General features: G+C 47.5%; 2 protein-coding genes across 4 annotated transcripts in view; both read left to right on the forward strand.

Moving 5' to 3' along the window:
* Positions 1–10,848: 10,848 nt before the first annotated feature.
* The window catches only part of LOC135896226 (neurogenin-3-like), a 181,285-nt gene continuing 176,551 nt past the window's right edge, over positions 10,849–15,582 (forward strand). The window contains exons 1-2 of one of the 3 annotated variants that reach the window (XR_010562637.1): positions 14,431–14,557; positions 15,106–15,452. The gene's annotated coding sequence lies outside the window, so the exon portion shown is untranslated. Of the gene's footprint in view, positions 10,889–14,422; positions 14,558–15,105; positions 15,453–15,582 lie in introns of those variants that run through there. The other 2 variants (XM_070532871.1, XR_011511750.1) reach the window with 2 other exon arrangements.
* Positions 11,217–12,254, forward strand: LOC135896234 (uncharacterized). The gene is made up of 2 exons (XM_065424595.1): positions 11,217–11,382; positions 11,476–12,254. Exons 1-2 carry the CDS (start codon positions 11,232–11,234, stop codon positions 11,859–11,861), a joined length of 537 nt encoding a protein of 178 aa, XP_065280667.1. The 5' UTR covers positions 11,217–11,231; the 3' UTR covers positions 11,862–12,254.

The raw sequence follows: 15,582 nt of genomic DNA on the forward strand, positions 1-15,582 counted from the left end.
GAAACAGAAAAGGTTGCGCATATCCTCAAAGGTATCGCGGATGACGTGTTTACACTTCTAGTTTTTAAGAACTCATCCACAGTGCAATACGTCATCAATGAATACCGACGCTTTGAAGAAGCAAAAAGTCGCCGCGTTAATCCGAACTTCACACGTCTTCCGAACACGGCTGCGACGTCTACCTGCGAGGACCTCCTCCTCCCACCCGCTCCACCCGTTCCTGCTGCATCCGACAATATTGTGTGCATCATCCGCCGCGAGATTGAAGCTGCCTCCCCAGTTCCGCTTCAGGTGCGTAACCCCGATGAGTCCCATACAGAATTAAAGTGGAAAGTTGGGCGAGTTGGTACGCATTCATAATGGGAAGAGCGCGAACAAGACGATGACGGAGTGAAATGACATAGGCCGAGCGTTGAGTCCCATACAAACACTTCCCTTATTCAAACTGTTGTGCGTCAAGCCCTAGCAAACGCAGAATTGCAGACGCTTTAGCCAGTCAACGCGCCAGACTACCGCCCCCTCCCCCCCCCCCCACCGCACCCGAGTTATACAGAAGCCCATCCTTTCGTCCTCGTTATCAGAGTTCCGCAGAATGGCGCACTTCCGATGGCAGGCCCATCTGCTTCTGTTGTGGAAGCGTTGGACACATTTCCCGCCATTGTCGCACTGCTTGGAACTCACAGCCTTGGTCGAGCTATCGAAACCTCCAACGTCCAGGTGGTAGTTCCCGGGTACCGGTACAACCACTGCGTCGTCACTCTCCTTGTCCCTCATACTCCCACCGCTCATCGGAAAGCTGACGGGCGCAGCTCCGAGAGGTCAGCCTGCCACGACGACCCGACCTGAAATTTCTCTCCTCACACTACCTGGACATCACAACCTCATAAAGGTACATGTGGATGGTGTACCTGTCATCACACTCATTTACCCTGGCGCCCACAAATCGGTCATGAACTCAGACCTCCGTATCCATCTGAAGAACGTTCTTACCCCTGCTTTGATCGCTGTAGTCCGCGTATACCCCGATGGTGCGACTCCGGCTATTGCTGGGTTGTGTACCACCCGTGTCACTGTTGCCGGACACCACACTTCAGTTTTGTTTTACGTCTTGGATCAGTACCCACATGCAATCTTAGGACTTGATTTTCTCTCGGCACATTCGGCTCTTATTGACTGCGCTGCAGAAGTTATCCAACTTGCCCGACCTCATGTCGCCGAGCCTTCTGATCGTGCACCGACTCGGCTGTGTTCCACCGATTACATTCGTCTACCACATCTAGCCGAGACGTACACCGACGTCTCTCCTGATCCCCCTGTGGATGACGGTGGTTAGATCGTGTCGCCCAACGCTACCGTCCTCTGTTCGCAGAATGTCATGCTTCCGCACTCGGTCATCAGCATAAAGGGCAATGCCGCATATCTCCCTATTGTGAATTTCTGACTACGTCCTCAAGTGATACCCCAGGGTATCTCTCCTGCAACCATAGTTCCAGCCTCAGATTATCATGTTTTCGTCTTAACTGAGCTTGCTGCACCGCCTTCTGCTGCTATTGATTCGAACCCCACAATGTTAGATAAGGAAGATGATCACCACTGACCTTCTGACCGAACACGTGCCTGCGCTTCGGGGCCTGCTCATGTCGTAACAGAACATTTTTCATCTCAGTGATTGACCACTGGGCCAAACAGCAGTTGTCAAGCATCGTATTCACACCGGCGATGCCAAACCCATACACCGACGTCCCTATTGTGTCTCCTCCGCTGAGCACCAAGTTAAACAAAAGGAAGTTAACAAAATGCTCGCCCGTGATATCACCGAACCTTCTTCAAGCCCATGGGCATCTTCTGTCGTGCTCGTCAGAAAGAAGAACAATGGCTGGCGCTTCTGTATGAACTACCGGAATGTTAACCAAGTAACAAAAACAGACGTTTACACCTTACCTCGGATAGATGACGCTCTTGACTGTCTCAGTGGTTCCATGTATTTTCTTCGATAGACCTTTGTTGCGGGTAATGGCAGATTGCAGTTGACGACCTGGATCTGAAAAGACGTTTATTATACCTGATGGGCTCTATCAGTTTAAGGTTATGCAGTTTAAGGTTATTCGAACGAACGATGGACGCCCTCCTTCACGGCTTAAAGTGGTCAATCTGCTTGTGCTTCCTCAATGAGGTCATTGCCTTTTCGCCGACTTTTGACACACACTTCGAGCGTCTCTCGAAGGTTCGTTCAGTGTTCCGCAAGGCGAGACTTCAGCTCAATTCTACGAAATGTCACTTCGGCCGCCGGCACCTTACTGTGCTCGGACACCTCGTCGACTCTTCCGGTGTTTGTCCCCATTTGGAGAAAGTTCGCGCGGTCAAGATTTTCCTTGTGCTCACCTGCGCACGGACGTTCGAAGCTTTGTAGGCCTCTGCTCCTACTTCCACAGATTCGTGCGAAATTTTGCTGACATCGCAAGCCCCCTAACTGAACTTTTTAAGAAAGACGCGACTTTTGTCTGGCGTGCCGACCTGCATTCGCTGAGCTGACGACGCGACTCACGTCGCCATCGATTCTCGGCCACTTCGACGTGTCCCCGCCGAGGGAGGTTCACAGCGACGCCAACGGCCACTGTATCGGCGCTGTTTTGGCACAACAGCAGCACGGTTGCAACCGTGTCGTGCGTACTGTAGCCATCTTCTGTCACCAGCCGAACGCAATTACTCAATCACCGAACATGAATGCCTCGCTCTCGCTTGGGCAGTGGGTGAATTTCACCCCTACCTGTATGGACGGCCTATCACGATTATTCACCTATCACCACGTCCTATGCTGGCTTTCGTCTTTAAAATATCCAGTTGGACGTCTTGGTCGGTGGGCTCTACGGCTCCAAGAGTACTCTCACACAGTGGTGTATAAGGCAGGCCGACTCCACGAGGACGCTGATTGCTTGTCACGTCATCCAGTAGGCAAACCAGACCAGCCTGAGAACGGCGAGTCAACTTTCGTCCTCGCGCTTACCACGTCTGGTGACATCGCTGATGAGCAACGACGCGACCCTTACCTGAGAGACATCATTATCGGCCTGGCGGACCTGCCAACTTCCCACTCTTCGCGTATGTTTGTGCTGCAAGATGGCATATTGAAGGTCCCTGAACGGCTACTGGTCGTTCCCAAGCATGTACGTGAGATTGTACTCGCACAGTTGCATGATGTTCGAACCGCTAGCCATCTGGGAGTCTCAAAGACATATGACCCTGTTCGGCGTCGTTTCTTCTGGCCCGGTATTTACCGTTCCGCGTGCCGTTACGTCGCCTGCTGTATATCTTGTCAGCACCGTAAATAACCAGCAGCCTTACCAGCTGGCCGTCTTCAGCCCATTGAAATACCATCTGCACCATTCTTTCGAGTTGGTCTTCATCTCCTTGGCCTTTATCCTCTATCGCTTAGTGGGAACAAGTGGATAGCAGTTACTACGGACTACAGCACCCGGTACGCGATCACGCGGGCTCTCCCTACCAGTTGTGCAACAGACATCGCTGACTTCCTTCTCGACGCAGTGATGCTTCACCACGGTGCTTCCCGACAGCTCCTTACCGACCCCGGGACCACTACTTTCTATCACAGGTAGTCCAGGACATCTTGCACACTTGCGCTACAAGGCACAAGTTTACAACGGCTTTCACCCTCAGACCAACGGCCTCACAGAGCGGATCAATAGAACTATGACAGAAATGCTACCTACCGACCGCCGTGATGGGATGCCGCTCTGCCGTTCGTCACATTCGCCTACAATACATGCCGCCATGATTCTGCAGGTCTCTCTCCATTTTTTCTCTTGTATGGATGAGACTCTATACTACCGTTTGACACGAACCTTTCAACCGTTCTCGAAACAACGTCCTGAGAATATGCCTGAGATGCCATATCTAGAGCTACCGAGGCAGGTTAGATTGCACACCTGCGTCTGATCCAAGCGCGTACCCAGGATTTTTTTTTTTTCAGGGGGGGGGGGGAGGGGGGGCAACCCAAGGTAACTTTTCTGTGCAAATGAGGGGAGGGGGGGGCACCTTTACTAGTGTAAATGTGAATAATGCCCACCGTTCTCCATAAAAACGCGTAAACCCGCAAAAGGGAAATGAAACAACGTGTATCTCAAAGGTATACGGCTGTGAGATAGACCTATCCTTTGTTTGACAAACAAGGAACCGCATCAAATGGACTACAAACAGGGTTGTACGTTAAGTCCTTTACTTCTTGCTTTATTTTTGGAGTCGCTCTGTAGAAGAATAGTTAATAGTACAGAAATCGGGGGGTTTAAGATACAATCATGTGAAATGCGTGTTCTAGCTTATGCCGATGACGTTGCCCTATTTGTTGTAGATAGGGAAAGTGCTAGCTCATCATTAAGAATTACTGAAAGGTTTTGCGAGAAAAGCGGCAGTCAGATTAATAGGCACAAGAGCATTGGTCTCTCGCATGACCTTGGGAATGCCACGCCCGGTGTTTTTAAAAATATCCAGTGGCTCACGACACCTAGCACCTACCTGGGGGTACCTTTGGAGAGGTATGACGAGAATGAGTCACCCTGGCTCGAAAAAACGGATGAAATGCATGCTATGGTCTAAGCATGGGGCGGCCGTGAATTGTCGATTTTTGCACGTGCCCCTATTTGTAACGGTTATCTAGCTACGAAAATTATGTATCTTCTGCAGACACTGTATTGCACATGTAAGCGCACAAAAATTTAACCGAATCTTTGTCACGTTTATCTGATGTTTTACGTGGGCGCGAACATCAAGGACAAATTTATTTCGTCGAGTAAATAAAGGTGGTCTGTCGTTGTGTCACTTGTTTCAGCAAGTTGACGTGTCACGTGTTCAGCAAGTTGTATCACGTTTAGTATTGATAAGAGACGTAAGAGACCCTTTCCTGCGTTTTTTTTTTTCAGACTATGTTAACAGTTTCTATGCCTGATTTCTTTTTGTTTCTTTAGCCATTGGGCCTCGTTACACAATGTCACGGTTCTTGCGCGCACTTGTGACGTCCTATCGGTTCCTTAGGGCAAGAGTTTCACTTGAGTACCTCTCCATTGTAAAAAGAAAGCGTCTTATGAAAGATCTTATTGGGAGTGTGTTTCCTGTACCGGTTAATGTTTCAAGAAGGGCCTGGGTACGACGTACTTAAAGGAGTGAAAAATATGTGGATACCGGCGTACGTTAAAACAAGTTTCTTCAAGCGTCACACGAAAACCTTGCCTGTTAAAAAGTGGTTCAAGAAAGAGGCATTTATGTGCCATGGGGAAGCAGATGCTTTCTGTGCAACAAAGCCGAAACGATCGAACATGTTTTCATCGTTTGTAGTAATGCCATATTCTTCCTGGATATATTACAGAGAACTTTAAAGATAGACCTACCCCTAAATCCACATGGCATTCGTTTTTTACCACCTGAACGCGATTTTCAACAGATGGACGTTATCTTTTTACTCGGGCTGCACGCGGTCTGGCGTAGTCTGTTAGCATATAGACACTATGATGATAAAGGCCCATCTGTGTATGAGTACTTCGGGGAAATGGTTGTGAAAGTACGTGACCAGTGGCGTAGCCAGGAATTTCGTTCGGGGGGGGGGGGGGGGTAGCTCACGTTGCAGTTTGGCCTCCTCCTCAAGAGGAAGCTTTATCTCGGATGCTCCTATCTGAATACATGTAGAAGGTGAATTAGTTTTTCTCGGCAACCACTGCACAAAATTTCCTGAGGTTTGTTGCATTTAAAAGAAAAACTTAAATTCTATTGTCTTCTGGATTGGAATCTGATTTAGGGCGTCAATTTTTTTTATTCAAAAGTGGCACAAATCTCGAATTTTCAGAAACCGAAACTATCAAGTTTAAAACTCTAATTCAACAATGAAAAATAATATCACAATTCTGCGAATCGCATATAATAGTACATCTACAGCGGACAAAATTGATATGTTACAAATGAATCTCAAACAATTTAGCATTATCGAAATACGGCTTTTGCAAAACGCTTGTGCACCACGTAACTAATTCACGTACGATACAAATTGACATAACGAATTTGTCCGCTTTGACTCTTATAATAGATGCCGTTTGAAGAACCGCGATATCTGTTTTTGATGAAAAGATTTTAGTTTGTAAACGTCGTACTTCTATTTTTTCGCACTTTCAAATTTTTCGAAATATTTTAAACAAAATTCAGGCCCTAAATCGAACTTCCGCTTCCAACAGATACTAGAAGTTAACTTTCTCAAATTCAACAAATTCCATTAAAGGTGATCCAGGGGTTATCTCAGAAAATCGTTTCTGCGTTTACATTTATTTGAATAGACCGCATCGGAGTTGGACCTGAGCTAAAGCTTCGTCTTAAACAATTTGTCGAGAGATCAAATACATGAATAATAACTGCATTACCATTGCCAAAGATGCTGCAAACGAATTCTTGAACGCTACGCACTGTCCAAGCAAGTATTATATGTATTTTTAAATAATAAAGATATTCTCACATGTGCCAGAAATTGTGCTCAAAATAACTGATATCAATGCTTCCATGTTTTTGTCTATTTAATAAGTAAAGAAAGTATCACACGATCCTTAGAACTACATCAGTTCAAAGCCAGTAAAGCAATGCATGCCACTGATATGAAAAATGTAAAGGCCATAAATGAACAAGTTGAGGATAAATATGTTAATTAAACTTTGTCATTCAACAACCTTGTTTACATTTTTGTACATATGCAACGGCCAGTGAAAAATCTCAATGACGCTGTCATTTATTCCAATGTATTACGCACGAACAGCTGTCACCGGTCGTGTATCGTGAGTAATTGCACAGAAACTATTGTCCCAACAGAGAGCTAGCACCTACATAAAGCCGTTCTGCAAAATATACGAGGGCGAGTCAAATGAAAGTCACCCAATGCAAATATATGACTAAAGGGTACTTAATTTAAAAGTAGTCTCCATCACCATTTAGACATTTATCCAATTGACTAACGAGTCGGGTGACTCCGGCCTCATAAAACTCCTTAAGTTGCTGCTTCAGCAAATCTACAACTGACTCTTTCACGTCATAGTCCGACACGAATCTGTTTCCCTTAAGCTGTTTTTTTATTTGCCCCAAAATGTGCAAGTCGCAAGGCGACAGGTCTTAGCTGTATGGCGGAGGTTGCAGCATTTCCCGCTTGAACTTTGCCAGTTTTGTATTAACCACATCAGCGACGTGGGGACGGGCATTGTGAAAAAATTGAATTAACTTATGGGGTTTTACGTGTCGAAACCACTCTCTGATTATGAGGCCAGCCGTAGTGGAGTACTTCGGAAATTTCGACCACCTGGGTTCTTTAACGTGCACCTAAATCTGAGTACACGGGTGTTTTCGCATTTCGCCTGCATCGAAATGCGGCCGCCGTGGCCGGGATTCGATTCCGCGACCTCCGTGCCCAGCAGCTTAACCCCATAGCCAGGTCGTGGAACGAGATGACCCCATTCGTCAATTTTCCACGTCGTTTGTTCTTGATTGCGACATGCAGCCGATCCGGCGTTTCACAATATCGGAAACGATTGATAGTCCCTCCGGCTTTAGAAAATTCTATCAGTAATGGCCCCTGACGACCGAAAAAAAAATGGTAAACAACACCTTTCCGGCGGAAATAACGGCCTTTGCTTTCTTTGGTGGCGGTGAATTCGAATGTTTCCACTGCAAGCTTTGCCGTCGTGTTTCAGGCTCGTAGTAGTGGCACCATGGTTTGTCCCCGATCACAATTGCAGACAAGAAGTCGTCACCCTCATTGTGATACCGGATCAGATGAGTCAAGGCAGCGCAGAACCTTCTTCTGGCGGTGGTTCAAAATCTTGGGCATCCATTGCGCACACAAGAGGCGATGACCGAGATGTTCATTAATTATGGTGTGAACCGAACCGCGACTGATATTCACACGCTCTGCTTGTTCACCAATGTTTATCCTCCGTTCTTGTCTCATCAGCTCATCAACTTTTGCACTTGTGTTAGGGGTGATTGCACGATGGCTTTGGCCCGGTCTTGGATCGTCTTTGCAACTTTCACGTCCTCTTTCAACCGTTTGCTCCAATGCTTCACAGTGGCCAACGAAATACAATGTTCAACGTACACGGCAGCCATACGGCGAATAATTTCCTTTCGGGAAACACCTTCAGCTGTCAAAACATTCCGGCCCCCCGCTGCTCAACTTCTGAAGTGTCCATTATGTCACGCAACCCTGTTCAATCCAGTGTATGAGAGCATTAAAGAACATTTACCCTCACATCTGCGTATCACTTTTGTAAATGAAAGATGCCTGTGTGCTACGCACATGCCTCGCAGATAATGAACCGAACCATTGCGTAGTGTGGGTAGGCTCACTTTCATTTAACTCGCCTCCGTTCATTAGAAATTCGAAGATACAATGGAATATACAAATGCTTGATAAAGGGCAAAAAAGTGTCACTGGAAAGAAAGTTCACTGCACGTATACACAAAACCTCGCAACAAGATATTTAAATATACGTATAAGTCTCCAATAAATCTACGTATCTAAGAAAAAGTCACTGTATATAATGCGTCAAACAAGGCAAATAAACAGGTAGCGCAATCACAGATTCACAGAATCCTAGATCCCGCCCCCATTCCATCCACTCCATCCATACTTTTCTCCTTTGCGCACGCAAGACTGAGCCACCATCGTCGGCTCACCCATTCCACCCCCCTACTCTTTCACTTGCACATACAGCATGCGGCGCGCGGTCCCGACACTATTGCCCTGAGACTTCCTACGAAACATGAGCGCGACGGCGACAGGAGGAATGAGCCTGGAGTCTTCACATAATTGCTATCACAATAATATAATAATAGTATCCGCCAACTAAAGCGTACCGTGGCCGATTACTTTCCGCAAAAGAAGTAACAAACTGTCACCATGCGACAATTCGCTGCGCCGCAACAATGTATTTTTTTTTCCTTTTGTGGGGCGGGGGCACCGAAATGAAAAAAAAACGCAAAGGAGAGTACGTTGGCCACAATCCAATGCCTACTTTGGGCACCTAATGTGGCTACCGAATGAATATCGAAGAAGCCGTGAGATGCTTGGTCCACCGAGAACCATACGCATAGTGATCGGTATTCCACACCAGCGAGACAAGACTTTCCGGAGAGGTTGCGCTCAAGCGAACGCTGTGCAATCCGCCAAGTCTTCACAGTGATTGCGGTGAGCGACCATTGTTTCTTTTTCTCGTCTGTTAGCCAGAAGGCGTTTAAAACTCTGCCAGGCGAAAATTCACTCGGCCAGAGAAAACCACACGCGCACCGAAGTACGCCGCGCGGTGGTTTCGGGGCAACACAAGAAAAACGCATGCGCTCTGGCTGGCTCTGGCAGCCCGCGGGTAGGGTAGCGAGAATAAAAAAATTTAGGAGGCTCAATGTGTCCTCACGAATAAAAGTCCAAGTAGAAAAAATAAATAAGAACGTAGTTACCCTGGCTGGCTTTAGTGTCGTGACATGAATGCTTTGGCGTAGGTGAAAAAAAAAAATGTTGATATTTTTTTATTCGATATGACGGCACAAATGAACCACCGCAACGATTTGTCTCATCGTATCTCGCTGCGTATTTTGTCAACTTGTCTGATAGTGTGTTGATTTGGCTTGTCTCGTTGTATGTTCCGATCTAAGACTTTAGAAAAGTAAATGCACATTTGGCGTCAGATGTTTATAACAACATTAAGCCCACAAAGTTCCAGAATTGAAAATCTAAAGCACGACTTTGGAAATATCAATGCAGCTTTCGCAGCAAATGTTTATTAGAACTTTAGACCCATAAAGTGTCAGAATTTAAATCCAAGCGCTCCCGATTCCGCGGCCTCAGCGAGATGCCGCGACGAGCCCGCCCGCCACGCCTTTGGAACTTTGTGCTCGCAAGGAGGTCCTTGCGTCACGATATGTGACTCCCGGTGCATTGGCGTTGCCGCGAAATCCAGCCCGATTTCGCAATGTTCGCCCTAAAATGTTTTTTTCGGGCGTGAAAAGGACATTCTAGACAAAATCGAGCATGATTTCCGGCGCCGGGGGTTGTTTTGGCCGGCGCGCGCATGGATAGCACGAAAGAAATTCGGGGGGGCTTCAGCACCCCCCCCCCCCCCGCTGGCTACGCCCCTGTACGTGACGTCTACAAGACGATTGAGTGTGATGAAGATGTGGCGACTATGTTAGATACTTTAACGCATGTAAAACGAGTGTAATCTGTGATCACAAACTCCTTTGAGGCTTCTAGCCAAACTGGAAATAAAGAAACATATCCACAAAGCGAGGTTAACCACACAGCTTGCCACGTCCTTTGGGGAGGTTTGCATAGCAGTGACAAAAGTAGGTGTTTCACAGAGCCCAATAATTTTAAAGGACCTTTTGTTTATCTGTGTAAACTCTTTCTAAGCAATATCAAATTTCGTTTCAGTTTTGAGTGATGACATTTTGCAGCAAATGGTGTTTCGATAGCGAAGGTCTCTCCTTGACAAGTGATGCTGTAATTGATATGTAATTACTAAATGTTTCACAGGTGCGGGCATTTTTATAGATGGAGCATGGAGCAGGCATTAAGTTCCACTTTTCTTTTTTGACCGTGAAGAGAATTGCAAATGTTTGCCGGACTTTTCTGATGCACCAAGGTGGCTTAGGTGGCTTTTAGGTGCCCCTGAATTTCGCTTTGAGTGCCTTTCTTTTTCTTCTCGGCTGACGCCTACACTGATTCAACAAATGAGGGAGAGCGGAATCAACTTTATTTACAAACGCCTTTTTGTTCGAACTTTTGCCAGGTCCTATCAAGGAGTCGCTGGTCTTATGCTGAAAACACCGAGTCCGTACGCATCGCAGTTCGCCGAAGGTCTGTTTAGTTTTTTGTGCACCTTCTTCACTATCGCCCTCGTGTTTTCGCGCTGTCCCTAGCGATATGAATTCTACTCTTCGTTCTTGCTTTCTCCTTCCTCATATTATTATTATTATTACTATTATTATTATTATTATTATTATTATTATTATTATTATTATTATTATTATTATTATTATTATTATTATTATTATTGCTGTTGCTGTACATGGAAGCAATATGCAAGATTAAACCAAAGAGGAATAGGAGAAGAAATGCACGGAGGGTGCGGAATAGCGAGGTCGGTGCCCTGCTCGTGCGCAGGATTGTAGGGGAAGCACAGGAGTCATCGTCATATACAATGAAGATGGCTAACGGCAATGACTGCTGCGTTCTGTGCTCCCTGCCTTTCTCTGAGATGGAAGAATTCATGCGCTGTGCGAGCTGTAACCGGCGCGCACACCTGGATTGCATTACATGGACGGATGCGGAAACAAAATTGATGGAGTTGGGTGAGCCACCGAACTTCTCTGATCCGAGCGCGATCGGCGAGGCCTCGGCAGCGATGCCTAACGAAGCCTCTTCTTTTCCATCCGTGGGCGCAGCGGCCGGGACAGCTCATCCGCCGGACATCTTCGACAACAAGCTTGCGGCTCTTCGCAGCCTACTTGAAGACGCGCACCAGGTGATTTCTCACCTCAAGCACGAGATGATCACATTGCGTGATAAGAACGAGCACCAGCGCGATCAGCTGGAACAGGACCGCCTTCTGCAAGCTCAGCTCTTCGCTGCTCTGAAAGCCGAGATGCGCGCCATGCGCGAAGAGTTCGCCAAACAACGTGTGCCTCCACCTCTGCAGCCACAGCAGGGGCCACGCTCGGAGCCCACCCAGGGTCCTCCACGTGCCGAGTGGCCTGCCTTCAACGGCGCTGGTCGCCAGGATGACTTCCTTGGGCGGCCTTCGACACCAGAAGACGTGCCCCGCCGCTAGGAATAAGCGTCGAAGAAGCTGCGTTCCAAGCCAACAAATCTCGGTGCCCGGAGTGCAAGCGCAGCTGCTGTACGGCAACCAGACGGCCACATGACGTTTTCTTCTCCTTCTTCTCCTGTTTGTCTAAGCTACAGTCAACCCCTCCCTCGGCTCAACCACAGTGGACGCTACCGCCGTGCATGTACGCGATGTCTTTCGATCAAGGGTCGAGACTTGGTATGACGTGCAGGATTTTTTTTTTTTCCTGCGCTCGTTCCAAGGTCACTTTGAGCCCCCTCAACAACACTTCGCTGTGTACTGCACGTGCCATGTGACTGCAGACCTTTGCACGAAGAGCGCGACCTGGAGTGAACAGTTCTTGTACAAGTTTTGAATAAAAGCACCTGAGGAGGACTCTCATTCACAGTCATTTCACAGTCGTGAGCGTGAGTATGAGTGAGTGACGAAGGGCGTGAGTTGCACTTGAGTATGAACGTGATCGAGTGAGTGCCGGTGTGTGTGAGTGGACGCGAGCATGAACGTGAGTGTCAGCCGACGTAAGTATGAACACGATTTGAATGCCAGCGATGATGAGCCGGTGTGAGTATGAACGTGAGTAGGTATCGGTGAGCGTGAGTGGACGTGAGCATAAGCCACTCAGTGGGAGTTGGCGCGTATATGAATATGAATGTCGGAGTGCGAACGTGATTTTCTGTCACTCTGAGTATAGTGATATGAAGGTGAGTACCGATGAGCGGGAACTGTCAAGAGTATGAGCACGATTGTTGCCTTTGAATGTGAGCGGACGTACGCGAGTGTGAATGCTATAGTGTCGGTGAGCGCAAACGTGAGTTTCAGTGGAAGTGAGTGCCTATGAATGAAAGTACATTTGTTTGGGTGAGCCGGTGGTGATTTGTGTAAGTGGGCGTGAGTGTAACGCCGTTGAGCGATTGTAACCATAGATCTCAGACTCATGAGTTGAAGATTCAAGTTAAACTCCGATGAAAAACAGAACACTTAATGAACTAAGATCGATGACTTTTTCTCGTAAAGAGTTCAATGCTTCCTTTAAAAATCTCCTGCTCTTGGCCATGGCGCTCTTGGGTTACTAAACGAACGTAAATAGGAATATTATGTTAGGTTGTATTATTTAATCATTTTTCTGCAATAGTGCCATCGCCGCTATTACCGTAAAATAAGGCTTGATGTAATCTAGAAACAACATAAAAATAAAAGATTGACCGCGACGTATTACCGACAGTGTCGGTAACGGTAAATCGGTGAACGGGATACTCGACTTGTGCATTTTCGAGAGCATGTTCTTTTCATTTTTTTTTTTCGCCAAAAGTGCCCGAATACGACGAAATACGTTAAAATCTGTCGCGTCACCTTGATGTATACCTTGACCGCGACGCTTTCATTTCTTAATTTTTTTTCGTTCCAGCTGAGCTCCGCGGCAGAAACTACGAGGAACTCCGCACAATCGCCTTTTCGTTGAATATCGCGGTTCCATGACTTAAGCACTATAGCCGCAAACAAAAAAGCACAATGGCGATGGTTAGAAAAGCCATAAAAGCATGCCTGCCAAGCAGACGTGCAGAGCAGTGCAATGGTGTGCTAGGTGATGTAACATAGGAAGCCATCGAAACAGCAGTGTGTCTTACGACGGTATCAATGCAGCCGCGAATGAATACCGCCGCCCTTCGTGTGGACGCAGTCTGGGGTGGTGCATGCCTTGAAACAAAGCATCGCGGCGTTTTCATTTACGTCCTTGTTGATAGTTCGGAAGATGCAATGCCAAAATCAGCAAAATAAGTAAAAAAAATCAAATGCACGTTCCCTCCTTTCCTAGAGACCGATAGTTGGGAGTTCCGATTTACACCGTTCAATGCGACTCCGTGCTGCATTCGCATTCCAACAGTGAGCTCATTCAGCAAAGTGACAACGTCTATGCAGCCTTAGGGTAACGAAGCATGGAGGGCACGCATACCCCCGTCGGCAACAGAGATTCTCCTCAATATCTTCAACCTTAAAGGAAACTCACTCAGACGCACACTCACAAGCTTAGGGCTCACTCAGACTCATGCTCACTAATATCAGACTCAGCCCGGATAATTAGCTCAGCAAAAATCAGCCCTAACTGGTTTAATTCGGAATAAAATTCAGCAGAAAGAGGTCCGAACAGGAATAGTCAGACTCACTGGTCCGCTTATTTGTAGTCATCCAGGTTCACGTTGTCACGAACTGGCTCCGACTCACAGATTCATGGGCTTAGACTCCTTCAAACTCATGGATTCAGGCCGTCAGAGTCGTTCGACGCAGACTGTATATATACGGACCTGCCTGTGTGTCGTTCTGGCTTGTTAATTAAATCGCGTTTTATATTTGGGGAAGGTTCCGAGGTATTATTCCCCTGCCCTGGAACTCCGCATTCGGAAGCTGCCATCAGTCATGCCTGACGACGCAAGACAAACACCACGGCCGGCAGGGCCCACCCTTCCATATTCGGCCCTCTGCGTAAACGGCATTCCAGCAACCTTCAGTGGCTCCGACGAAAACGACGACGAAGATTACCTCAGTGCTAGGAACGCGTGAGTGCCCACAACAAATGGGGCGCTGTATCAAAGTTGAGCAACGTGGTCTTCGACTGCGCGGGCGCCGCGAACGCGTGGTACCGCAACCACGAATCTGACCTTCGCACCTGGTTCGACTTCAAGGTAAGCTTCACGCAAGTTTTCGGTAGCCCCGCGGTGCGAAAGCTTCGTGCCGAAGAGAGCTTGCGCATCCGTTCCCCGCAGCCCGGTGAGAATTTCATCAACCACATAGAACTCGTAGTGCGTCAACTCTCTCCGTACTAACCTATCGCGATGACCGAAGGCGTTTTAGCCAGTGGGGCTAGTTTCGATATTGGCAATAAAGCGTCGCCATGACACTGGTAGCCAAAAGCAGTTTCTGTAGCTTTTGCATACGTGGCTCCATCCTTTCAACCTACACAACAATAAAGTGAAGTGATGCAAATATGAGCAGAAATAAAATGTGTTTTTTGGCTATTTTCTTTTTTCGACAGGTCATATCTTTATTTTTCATATTTAAAACAGCGCAAAAAAATGAACACGGACAAGGGAGGACACAGGACGAGCGCTGTGCTGTGTCCTCCCTTGTCCGTGTTTTTGGCGCTGTTTTAAATATGAATGATCCGTGCCAACTAGCTCGCACCCAAACCCTTCTGAATATCTTTATTTGGTCGCTTCATTTGTTGCACCAGAGGGCGGCGCTTTCGCTCTGATCGCTTCGGCCACAGAGCAACATAGTACAGGTCAAGAGTGCACGAGTGCACACTCCAGCTGTTTCACGGCCGAGCTACGGAGATTCGCCGATTCCGTTAGGTGACAGAGCACGCCAAGAAATATGTGGCTGCGGCTGCGGCCGTGGCTAGCAGCTTGACAGGCGGCTCGACCCAGCACGTGCGAAGCCCAGTCAAGCCCCGTCGCCGGGCTCTACGTTCGCGCTGGCGGCGACGTTATTCTGTAAAATACGCCCGAGGATCGTTGTCGGGCTCTTCTGCCAGCGTCTGACTATGGTCTGACACTACTGCTTCGTCACCGTTTCACGGTAAGGCAACAGGAAGTTCTTTTGCGCGTTGTTAAAGATTTATTCTCTTCGTATTTCGTTGTGTCACTGTTAGCAGCATGCACGAGAAACAGAGGGGGCACGGCGGACATGAACATGTAACTGCTGCGCA

The sequence above is a fragment of the Dermacentor albipictus genome, chromosome 1, assembly GCF_038994185.2.
Source record: "Dermacentor albipictus isolate Rhodes 1998 colony chromosome 1, USDA_Dalb.pri_finalv2, whole genome shotgun sequence".
NCBI classification, from domain to species: domain Eukaryota; kingdom Metazoa; phylum Arthropoda; class Arachnida; order Ixodida; family Ixodidae; genus Dermacentor; species Dermacentor albipictus.

Bases quoted from the DNA above. Each gene is read 5' to 3' on its own strand.
- LOC135896234 (XM_065424595.1), top strand. From the start codon at position 11,232: ATGAAGATGGCTAACGGCAATGACTGCTGCGTTCTGTGCTCCCTGCCT. The intron at 11,383-11,475 runs GTGAGCCACCGA...CCGTGGGCGCAG, and splicing joins AACAAAATTGATGGAGTTGG to CGGCCGGGACAGCTCATCCG.